The following is a 12,543-nucleotide window of genomic DNA, read 5'->3' as shown; positions in this document are numbered from 1 at the left end:
ATACACTACGAAAGGTTTAATCTTGTCTATTCCACTGATTTCAAAAGAAAGCACTTTGGTCCTTTGGAAATTCTATGTTGATTTTTAAATGGATATACTAAATGAGCAATAAAAAACAAATGCCAAAAAAGGAAGGGGTCAATTATTCTGTTCCAAGACACATTTTGCATAGTAAATTATGCAGCTGTAAGAGGAAACTTTAATTTAAAGGAAGCAGTTGGTTGCAGCTCATACACTGTAGGTTTACGGCAATGACAGTCATTGGTTTACTGTACCTCTACTGCCATCTCTTGGCTAAAGGTGGAACTGAATATGTGGTTCCATTACTTCACTTCAAGCATTTTTCCAACTTCAAAAGTTCAGTAATTTTCCTGCAACGTTGTTTTGACATTCACTATCCAAATAGTGACAGATATTGGCGAAAAAACAAACCTAAATACCGATATGATTGGTCTCCAGTGTTGTGGTTAACAGTCCATGAGCCAGCGGAGAAGTTGGTGCCATTAGAGGGCACCAAACCAAACCTGTTTTATTTTGTTTGTCAATGCCCCACATGACAAAAATGTGCACTATACACTATACCTCTATATTGATGGCTCTACTAAGACTCAGCTGTGAGTCTGCGATGTCCATAATGCATTTTTGTGTTATAGACACAAATAGCTATCAGAAATTAACAACAAAATGGGCCTCTGGCTCATGGACTATGTGTAAATATGCCTAAACTACAAAAATAATTCTCATTTAAGAAATGAGACAAGCAACAAAATGAACAGAGAAAATTGTGATGGGAAAATTATTTTACATGTCACAAATCACAAATCTTCAAATGTGCACATGTTCATGAAGATGTTCACATTGTTGGGACTGGATAATCGACATGATATCTTCAGTGACTTTTCGTAATCATTACCCTCACCATAATTTTTTGTGTTACACTCTTTATGGGATTTTTGATTAGATTGTACATTGAAACAACAAAGAAAGTAAAACCTCAACAACCTCATCATTTCATAATTATGCACACACATCCAACAGACGTGGATAACAGAATATCCATCTCAAACATGTTTAGTTGAATTTCCAAGGAGATAAATTCTCCTCAGTGCTTCTTTGATCCAGGTAAAGCAAGGCCATACATAGGCCTAAGCCAGTTTGTTACATTACATCACAACACAAGAAAAAATAAAAAGAAAAGCTTTATAGTATGGCCCACTAAAAAGGAGGGTTAGCACTTTGAACTGTGCTCTCTCTACAATCCTACTCTACACAACATGGCAGCTGTTGGTTTGACTTAACACCGTGTCCTAACTGCAAGCGAGCATTAGCATTAACGACAAAATCAGCCTTGTTTGTTTTCAATTGGAATGTCCATACTGGATGCGTCAGACGCTCGCATGCGGTTGGGATACGCTGTAAGTCATGTTACCATTATTGGTAGTAGTTGTGACACATCTCCAAATCAATAATAACAGTCTAATATCTCATGTCATTAACTTGTCAAAGCATAATGCAGCCACGCCTGTAATGCCTGATTTTGGTGACATGACACTTTTACATCACTGGACACTGATAGACAATTCATGGTAGCAAATGACATATGCCATGACATGATGATGACATAGTTACTGTATGTCTTAAAAAGGGTCTGAAACAAGAATGGCACTTAACTGATATTAGCTGATAAATGATTGAATGTGAGGGCTTGTAAGGGCTCAAAATGCTATCATCAGGAATAGGGAAGCATCTGTGACATACCACGTTAAACTGATAACTCCAAAACTTCACTGCATATTATTTACACTTCATTGCAGTTGTTTACCGTGCTTTTGTGTGCTATGCACTCTAATGCACACTAATTCCCAAATACAGAAATTTGACAGTGGGACAGCCTTAAACCCCACAGACTTAGTGGGAACATGCCTCAAAATTTGTCAGTGTCAGTGGACTTCTCGCTGACTTCACTCTTCTTCATTAAACATCCAGCATGCCTTCAATACACAAGAAAATTCCAACCCATTCACATTCCACCTTTCTTAAGAACATCTTCAAATTCAGATCAATCCACAAATTATTCTTACACAGTTAATACATATTTTTTATGCAGATTAAAATGAAGGAGTTAGAATTAAGATTAAAACAACTGCCATTGGAATTAAGGTTTGAATTTCACACAATCCTCGGACAAAATTAAACTAAACCGACTACTCAGTCTCCAAAATAAACAGCCTTTGTCAAATGTTACTAGCCTCCTGCAGCTATCCAACTTCACCTTATTTCAATCCCTCACCTAAACAGATACCAGCAGTAGCATCAAAACCACAATAATAACTAAACCCTTAACTCTATGTTCTCTCACTCTTTAATTCTTCCCACCACCATTGTGACCGGTCTTCACATTAAAGTTATGCACACTCTTCAAACAACTACCGCAACTACCGTTGAAGCTAAAACATGCGCTGATTCATACATACAACAGAGAGCTATACGTAAAGAACTCTACCAAACCCACCAGGGTTTGTTGAATGACACCTTCTCGTTGCCTTTGAGAACAGGAAACCATTTTAGTTGCTTCTACCCTGTGAGACTTTACTAGTTTTTGTAGCGTTTCCTAAGCTTTTGCTTGAAGAATCTGCCCACAGTATCAGTGAGGTGTGAGTGAGGTGGTGTATTGGCAGTTTCATGCCAGAGATACTAATTAACCACAATTAGGAAGACTGCATAAGGGGTGGAGGTTTAACGATTTTTGATAAAACTTCACTTTCGAATTCATATGAATCAAAAAGCCAGGATAGAGGGGCTGAGAGAATCGTGTCTGCACTCGGTGGAGGAGGCTCATGGTCATGTCAGCGACGCTAAAGAAGGCCAGGACGCCTGCCCTGTGATCCACATACACTCCTACTCTATTGGAGCTGGGTACAGGGTCGGGGATGGGGATCTCAATCTTTTCATTGCTGTGCTTGAACATATACTTCGAGGGAGAACAGCGCAACCTCCAGGAGTTAATGCTTGAGCCGAACTTGGAGTCACTCCCGCTCCCTTTCCTGCTGATGTTTTTGTACGAGACGGCCAGGCCCACCCCACTCTCCCCACTCCACTCCACCTCCCAGTAGCAGCGGCCAGTTATGGCCTCTTTGCACAGCACCTGCGCGGGGTTCAGGAACCTTTCTGGGTGGTTCGGGTAGGACTGGACCTTCATGGTGTTCGAAGCCTCCTTGCAGCCCTCGGACAGACAGAGACAGTTGTTGGCTGTGTTGAGATCCATTGTAAAATTGCCGCAATCTATTGGGGATGGGAAACGACACATAACAAGTTACACGATTATCTTACGTGCAAACAAGTAATCAACACCGGAATGCGGTACATTGGACAAGTCAGTCAACGGTACACCTTGCAATTCTACGGATGCAAATCAATGACTAGTCCAACTGTTTTTGTACTTTACTTTTTATTCATTGTACTAGAAGTAATGTAGACTTACATTGTAAGTACTCATCTTTGGCACGTGGTTCTGGGATTAGATGCACATATGTCGCTTTGGAGAAAAACAGTCAGAATGGTATGATCAAGAGTGTTGCCCCTTTCTGAATGGCAATAGTTGCACATATTCAGAACATGTTACTTCAGAATTGATGAGAATAATTTGATGCATTATTTAAAAACAGGTGAGAACTACTTGAGATAGTATTAAAAAAATAGGCATACCACTTCCATACACTTTCACTAATTCCTCTGTACAAAAACTGTCTATTGTTTCTTTGAGATAAGAGATAGTCCTCTTCAAGTCTGCCAAAGGTCTGCTTTGGTGAACAGGGATTTGTGGGATGTCTTCTGGTGGAGGAGTTGCACATAGAGACTGGTAACTCTAATGAGTCAGAGAGAGAGGGAAAGAGAGAGGGAGAAGAGAGAGAGTGAGAGAGAGAGGATGAACAAATGAATACAGGAGTACATAACCTCTTCAAATATGTAATTCTAAAGAGTTTTCTGCATCTGAAAGCACCTCATATGTAGGTGACGACATGACTGGGAACGTTACCTGCAGGAAGCGAACATGATCCTCTGTTTGCGCCAGCTCGGCCAGCTCGGCATCCCTCTTCTTTAGCTCACCGATTTCCTTCTCCAGCTTCTCCAGGAGACCTTCAGCTAGACCCAGCTCGGTCCTCTCCTGGACTCTGATCAGCTCCTTCATCTCTGTCCGCCTTCTCTCTATCGAGTGGATGAGCAAGTTGAACATCCTCTCGTTCTCCTCCACTGCTGCCTGCGCAGAGTGCTGTAGGAAAAACAGAACAGAAGGAGGGGTGTCTGTTAGGAATGCAGTGTTCAGAGCGCAGTCATGGAGTCTGAATGGAGACACAGGCCCATGGGCTGTTTGAGCAGGTCTGCAGTTGATGTCTATCCCCTTAGTCGATCTCACCTTGAGAGTATCCATGGCTCCTTTTAGCTCCTGCAGCTCCTTCTCTCGCTCTTGAATCCTCTGCTGGTACAGGTCCTGAGTCTTCCCAAACTCTTGCTGCGGACATGGGAACAATTCACCAAATTCAGGAGCAATTCAACTTTTTCCTAAAAAGGTACAATGGCATCATGGACTTCTCATGTGCCTTGTCACTGGCCATGTCTGTATATAAAACGTTCACTGAGTCCACCAAGCATTTTTCATTTATGTTTACCAATGGCCCCTATCCTAGAGCTATTTCAACTTGAATCTTAAAAGGCCTTAATCATTTTTTTTACACATGTCACTTCTGTCAGATTGATTGTAATTTATCAATCTAAGCAAGTTTTAGTCACAGAATGTTCTAGCATTACTCTTTCCAGCTGTAGGGAATTAGTGTTCGCTGGAGAGAGCACAACACCCTGAGGGTTTCCAGTGTGGCTCAACAAGTTACCAGACGTGATAATAGATAAGATTAGTCGTTGACTGAAGCTGTTTGGAATATATAGCATACCATTTTGATCTGTATTCTACCCAATTTGAGAAGTGCTTTTAGAATGTGGATTAGTGAGTCAAAAACCTGTTTTGTATTATTGACCCTTTTGGACCTTTGCATTTTTCCCTCCCAAAGCAGGACAGAAAGTCCACCTGCTTTCATGAGTCATTCTTCTGGGCAAATGGCACATTAATAACTGCTTTTGTCAATATCAACATAATATCACTTGAATTTAAAGGATAATTTTAGACTCACCTGTCTCTCGGCTCTCTCTTTTGCAATTGGTACTATGTCATGGCCTTTGTGTTCATCCATTGCACACTGTATGCAGATTAATTTTTTGTCAGTGCAGCAGAACACCTCCAGAAGTTTGTCATGAGGAACACAGAGCTGTTCCTCCAGGTGTGCAGTGGCCGGCACTAACTTGTGTTTCTTCAGGCGAGGAGTCTCTAAATGGGGGAGAATGTGAGCCTCACAGTATGAAGCCAAGCACGCAAGGCAGGATTTGATAGCTTTAAGTTTCTTCCCAATGCAGAAGTCACACGACACGTCCCCAGGTCCGGCATAGCAGTTGTCATCTGGAGGTTCCTCTGGAACATCTTGAGGGACTTCTGCCATCTTCAGTCTCTCCACCATTTCAGCCAGTATAGTGTTGCGCCCAAGGAACGGCATTGAGTCGAAAGTCTGCCGGCAATGAGGACAACTGTAGCCCTCTTCCACTTTGCCTGTGCCCCAGTAGTCGGAAATGCAGTTTGTACAGTAGCTGTGTCCGCAGGGAATAGTCACCGGGTCCTTGAGTAGGTCCAGACAAATTTGACAGCTCAGCTGGTCCTGAGCGACCGCAAAACTCGGCTCTGCCATTTTCCCAGCAAAGACACCCACACCGTCACTGAGATGAAATGAAAAAGCAAAGTGCAAAAGAAGAGTTTTCTCACGAAGATGTGGGCGTGTTAATTAAGGCAGGGATTGAGGCAGGGACAGCTTAAATGCCCTCGGAGTTTAAGATGATATGAAACTGGTTTGGTCCATGAAACCTGAATGGCCTGCAGTCATTGGAGGCGGGGTGGGGGAAAGTCATTTTCCACCTCACTGCAGGTGTGTGCAGGTAAGAGAATGGTAGTATCTGACACAGGAATGTCACTTAATATATTAGCCAACTGATCATGCAGAACCATGTGCTTTTTCTATTCCAATGTAGGCAGGGTTCTAAATTAACTTTTTTGATCACCAGCCAATGTGTCTGGTAACTTTCTAAAGTTACCAGCCAATCAGAATTTCCACTAGCATCTTTGTTTTTGGTGAAAATAAGAGAAATTATGAGTGCCACTGAATGCATTTGATCATTTATTAACATTGTTGACATGAACACATCCAACAAAATATACACAGAAAGTGCAAACACTTAATTTCAAGTTTGGGATCTATCTATCTATCTATTTCTCTGTTGATATCCTCATCCCCTGCCTCATTCCTTTTCTCGCCCCCAGAAGTCTGTCCTAACCACCACCGCATTTTGTTTAATTTTAACTTTTTACTTTACTTTACTAGGTAACTCCCTCCTCTTTCAGTCTATACTCCCTGCTCTGGCTCCATTCGTTCTTCTTTTCCCTTGTGTTTTCTGGTAGATGCTCATGGGAAATGTAGGAAGTACTCCCAGGGGGATAAATGATCGAAAACAGAGTCTTATGAATCATGCATGTAATGCCTCATGCATCACCGGCCAAACTGGCTAGTACGTTTTTATTAACACCCGCCAAAATGAATTTTAACCCACATATGGCGGGTTGGCGGGTGTTATTTAGAACCCTGAATGTAGGCATATTTATTAACTGGTGTTAGATAAATGTTATCTAAGTAAAGTAAAGATATTACATTACAAAATATATTTGAATATATAAATTAGATATTAAATCATATGTCTACATCAAGATACTGAGGATCAAACTTAAGTGTCTTCCATTTTCCCAATTTACCAATCTCATCCTGTCTTGGTAAGAGTATCTGTATTAGGGATATTCGTTATAGGCTATACCATCAACGAACAAAACCAAATCTAAATAACTTTCCTTTATTCACCACAAAGACTACTGGTAATGAATTGAAGTTCCCGCAAAACCCGCTTTTATACCAAGACAAAAAATAGAGCAATGCAGTGTTTTGCCACTGATGCATCTGAGACATAATGTGTAATGTGCTGATTCAAACCCAGATTTCAGTCTCTATTCACCAAGGTCTATGCTAGATATTCAAAGCTCACTTCAGCATTCCTACAATTCCTACAGGATTAGACAGGTCCATCTCATGAAAGGTCTTGTTTAAGATGTCTGCAAATGCCAACTCTGTCTAGAGGCAATTTATGCTACCCACCAAACAAACCGGCACATTCTCACCGGCATATTTCACTAAAGGTGACAAGAAAGCTCCAAACTAAGGTGGAGATGATGTCAAATTCTGTCTTATCTCTCAATTCTCTCTCCTCATGCAGCATTGCTGTTCTTTGAGTTTTTGAATGCATTGCAGTGGAACATAGCATAGCTGTATTACCTATTTCTGTAAACATCAATTTGCTCTTCTTACATTCAAGTAGGTTTGGTTGAAAAAGAGGGGGGAAAGTAGAAAAACTAAAATGGCCATGGGTCTTTCTAAACTGGGCTATTGCAATGCATTGTTGCATGCATGTATGCAAAGATGAGACCATTACAGGTGATTCAAAATGCATATCTGGTCTTTAATTAGCCAAAGGACACATGTAACTCTTCTACGAATGGAATCTCTCGTCTCATGTTGTGAGACAAAAACTGAGCCAACAACAACAACAAATTCCTAATTACTTCTTGTGGCCTGCATATTCACAATGAGTACAAATGGCAATGCAGATGAAGATGAGGCAATTTGCAGATATTGACTTGGGACTATATTGGGGCAAAGCACTGCTATACTTGGGCGCAGAGATATTACGCAACACATAGGTAAGCTAATTTCACAGGGTGAAAAAAACATGAGTAAATATCCCACCTGAAGCATTTTAAATCCTACTGATGGATAGTACACAGTTTGCACTGCAAGAAATATTAGTGATTGTATGTGTATATGGGATATAATAATGCATAATTAAGTTTTTTTGTTGCAAATACACCAATTTCTCAAAATATTCTTGTGTAACTTGTTTTGCACTGAATAGCCATGCCACTTGTAAATGATTGCTTGACTCTCATTGAAAGCTTCTGATATTGTTGGACAACTGTAAACATTTTTGGACATATCTTGATTGAGCTGTCTAAGTGTCTGATGTACTGTCAAACATTTGAGTTGGAGTGGACATTTTAGTGTTACTTTGTCTAAACACACAGATGATTAATATGTTACTTCTAAGATGGTAAAATGCTGACACTGTTTGTCCCAAACACCTTTTTTGATAAAACTGGGGTATCACTGTGCATGTTTTCACAGGTGCAATATGCTATTTTTAATGGCATTTGTAATTTGTAATTTCAATCCACTGTGCTTCACCCTCTGCGGTAAGAAGGTGGTACATATCAAATGGATTTCAGTTTCATTAAGTGAGCCTTTGCATTGACTAAAAACCCTGAAAGTGTCAGGTTCAACTTAGGGATCAGATCGATCAAAACCAAACTCACCTGTGAATTCCATGATAAAACCCTATAGTCAAAGCAGACAGGGCAGTGTATGTGCGGAGTCTAAAGAAGAAAAAGCCCTCTAAATATGAACAAATGACTGAAAGAGACAGATAAGGTGGCACCAACATAAGGGTCTTATGAAGTTATGATATGAAAACATGACTGTCTATTTCATCTTTTTTCATCAGTATATACTGTAGCTTGTCTGGTATAAGCCAAATTCATTCACGAGTGAATAGTCTGGTCACTCACTAAGGGGAATCCTTTACAACGTTAACATGGTGACGGGGGTATATATCATTAACTTTGAAATTATTGGTCAATCACATTGACCAGAGTCACCTAAACTTTACAAACTATAAACAGAATAGGCAGTCAGGAAACAATATATGTGAGCCTATTTTTGCTGTAAATACATTCCTGCATTTTTCCAACTACAATTTTCTAATGTTTGCAGTCATGCAGGCATTGCTTCTATTTACCACAGTCAGTTTTGATTTCGTCATCTCCTGTCGTTGTTGATTGGCCTGACATTTTTTTTGTTTGACGGAAACTGAACAATGGTGTTCCAGACTAGTATCTCCCTGAAGGCACAACCTGGTAAAATATGCTTGCTAACTGCATGATAGCATTTCACAAGATAACTTCAGTCTGAAAATGTATGGTTTACCATAATCATAAACACTTGAAATGTGTTGGAGTGGACATCAGAAACAAAGACAATTTCTTGCCATTATGAGGTTAAATATTGGTGCAAATTCTTTGTGGTTTATTATTCCTTGTTATGGTATCATGGTTGGCTATCTTTGGTGGCTAAGTTTCCCAGAAGCATTCATGCTTCTGATGTTCAAATTGGTTCTAGATAGATAGATAGATACTTTATTGATCCTCAAGGGGAAATTCAGGGCATATTGTTGGGAGCTTGTTGTTGCTTGGTATAAAGTATAGCAAAGGTATACCCTCTGCCAAATGGGGTCAGTCAGTTGAGCTCTTTTTTAAGACTAATGTCGAATTTCTGTTGGACGGAATTTTTACCTTTACTTACAACACCCACTATATTTGTTAACATTATGTGTATCTTTTTTCCCCATTGCATTTGTAAGATGTTACAAAATGGCCTGTCAAATTTTCTGTCCATAGTAGCCTATACTTTTGCTAATATGAGTTGTGATATTTTAGGGTACACATGCCTGTGTGTGAAAAATGTCAAGCGTACACCTTGATTGTGAAACTACCCACATGAAGTCCTTGTCTCACTTGCCACATCACAGACAATCTCTGCGCCCATGTAGCAGTGCTTCGCCTGCTTTTATTTGAGAAATGCATGTTCACAAAGCCTCTCACGCAACACACCCTGTTTCTCCCTCCTCCCCCACTCTCAGTCTCCCTGATTAACAACAGGATTCCTGTTTCTTACCATGGCCAGTCCCCTGATCTTCCACTTTCCCTGGGCCTCTTTTTGGTCAAAAACTTAAAGCAGGCTGGGGAAGCTCAGCAGAGAATATCTGTGCAATATTCCTCAGGCGGTTTGAAAAGTGCCTTGGAGCAGCCTATAGCTTGGTGGACATACAACACCACACCACTTGCTTATTACTGGGCTAAGACGGCAGTTCTGTTGCTGGGTTTTAATGTGGTTTTATTCTGGATGGTTTACGATTCACATTGGTTTAAAGATGAGTAAATAGGACTGTCAAAATAACACGCTAATTTCGATCATTTAATTACAGAAATAATAACACGTTAAAAAATGTAACTCTGATTAATCGCATTTCATTGTGACTTTTGACCCAGTGCAGTCTGGCTATCGTGACTGAAGGAGGCAGATGAGAAAGCACTGCTTTGAATGAAACATTTAGCCTAGGCCTACATTTTAAAAAGAACGCCCAGAACGATTCTGTTGACAGGAGCATCAATCTACTATTTCTGCAATGAGGAATTTCCGTTGCCTCCCATAGGAGTTCGTCAAGTCTGAGCACCTCAATGCAAAACAATCCGGAGTTAGGCCTACGAGTTAGCACACCTCTTTATGATAATAATGCTAGCTGCCAGGCCAGCCTTGTCAAAATTAACTTTGCTACTAACGTTTTGCTGAGCCTACCCTATGACCGACTAACTAACCGACAAACTCCCTCAATAAATTGACTTTGTTGCACACTTGAAACAAAATGTCTTTAAAAGTATGTAGAAGGTGGTTACATTTATGTCCATTCTAATAACTTACACCAAAGATGGTTGATTACGAAGATACTTCATGAGAGGCCATTTCCTGTCCCTGGAAATTTGTGCAAATAGGGTAGCAGTACACGCCCCCGCACATTAATGCAGTGATCGGCTCTCTTTTTAACATTGAGGTCTATGGCAGAATCCAAGAATTTCCCAGAATTTGTCAAAGCCTTATTTTTCTGAGCAATGGATGCACATTTCGGACACGGTATCATGATCTCCAAACCCTCCTCCCTATTTCAGTATGACCCTCCAGTCGGGAGAAAAACAACATTAATGAAGGTGTAGGCTACACCAAGTTTATTTTGTACTCCGGCTTGTCTGGCGTGGAACCGAGGCGTTCAAACGTAAGTCATACGTCAGTGACACGCCCCTGTGCAGGCGGGAACTGAACCAGAGCCCGTCTCTGACTGAACTCCACTTTGCCCTCATAGACATGAACTAGGACGACCCATCTTGCTACGCATTCATTATCTTTGCTAACACATTACATTTCCGTTTGCACTTGTAGGCTATGCTGCTTTAATTTCTTTGTTCCTACTATTTAGTTTATTTTCTTGAACTGCTATTTCTTATCCTGGACTACTGGATTGAAAAGGCAACAACCTAGTAATTATGTGAATACAAATCTACATGTTTAAATGGCCAAAAAAAGGATAATAGGTGGTATTCCATAGGCCTACATTACCTTGGTGTTAGGTTAGCATACTCTGCACATGTCATTGCAAGTGAGTGGTAACTCAGGCTGTTCATTGATTCACTCATCTGGCAAACTTGTTTTTAAGATTATGTTCATAGCAAAAATGGAAGCATGCAATTAATTTAGATTAATTAATCACAGAGTATGTTTAATTAGATTACATTTTTTAATCGATTGAAAGCCCTAAATACCATTAAGATTATGGTCTGTGTCTCCTGAAGAATGCAACAACAACATACAACAATGCACTCACATGTTGCATTATGTGCGTCAAATTCATTCATCTAATGTGTGTGCTAAATTTCAGTTTCATGACTGCTTTAAAAACTATTGGCATGATCATAGCCATGTCCATGCGGCAGTCTCCTGAGTCCTGACACATAGAATACGTTTCAGTGAGTGAAAGAAAGTCAGCCAACAATTTCTCATCATGCATGGGAACTCCATCAAGATGGTAGGAAACCCCTTCCAGAGACCTGTCTAAAGCTGGTTGAGAGAATGGCAAAAGTGGACAAAACTGTTATCACAGCAAAATGTGTACTGAAGAATGATGGGAAATCTTTTGATTTGTATACAATTTTCTGCTTACTATGGGTTATATCATAGTTTTATTCTGTAATGTAAAATAGTCAAAAGCACATCTATGTGTTTGTATGTGTCTTACATTTATGCATGCCTGTGTATGTGTGTGTGTTTATATGTGTTAGCTCGTGTTTGTGTGTGCCTGTGTGTGTGTGTGTGTATAATGTGTGTATATCTGTGTGTGTCCAACTAGGTGTGTGAGCCTGTGTGTGTGTGTGTGTGTGTGTGTGTGTGTATAAATAAAGAACCATAAACACCTAATGTATCATGTACAGTAACATTACAGATCTTTGACACTATGTTACAGTGTCTGCTAAATAGACAGAAATTCACAAAATGTGGTAGCTGCAGAGACTGTGGCAGGGATTCATCATTTCAAATTCTGTTACAGTTTTTTCTGAATGCTTAAACACAACCGTGATTCTTATAGCACAATTTCTAAAACTATTAATTCTTATAGCAAAATTACTTA

The 12,543-nt window shown here is 40.1% G+C and overlaps 1 protein-coding gene and 1 long non-coding RNA gene across 2 annotated transcripts; one reads left to right on the top strand and one right to left on the bottom strand.

Moving 5' to 3' along the window:
* Positions 1 to 2,167: 2,167 nt before the first annotated feature.
* LOC121677736 (tripartite motif-containing protein 16-like) lies at positions 2,168 to 5,789 on the bottom strand. Its single transcript, XM_042056664.1, has 6 exons — positions 5,184 to 5,789; positions 4,415 to 4,510; positions 4,037 to 4,270; positions 3,706 to 3,865; positions 3,482 to 3,535; positions 2,168 to 3,282 (listed from the first exon to the last, which is right to left on the bottom strand). The coding sequence occupies exons 1-6, from the start codon at positions 5,787 to 5,789 to the stop codon at positions 2,699 to 2,701; spliced, it is 1,734 nt and encodes a 577-aa protein (XP_041912598.1). The 3' UTR covers positions 2,168 to 2,698.
* On the top strand, positions 5,676 to 9,010 carry LOC121677740. Its single transcript, XR_006021089.1, has 3 exons — positions 5,676 to 5,687; positions 7,211 to 7,220; positions 8,933 to 9,010. It is a non-coding gene; the product is annotated as an uncharacterized LOC121677740 (long non-coding RNA).
* The last annotated feature ends 3,533 nt before the right edge of the window (positions 9,011 to 12,543 follow it).

The sequence above is a fragment of the Alosa sapidissima genome, chromosome 12, assembly GCF_018492685.1.
Source record: "Alosa sapidissima isolate fAloSap1 chromosome 12, fAloSap1.pri, whole genome shotgun sequence".
Taxonomy (NCBI): domain Eukaryota; kingdom Metazoa; phylum Chordata; class Actinopteri; order Clupeiformes; family Clupeidae; genus Alosa; species Alosa sapidissima.
This window is presented reverse-complemented; position numbering and strand designations above follow the sequence as displayed.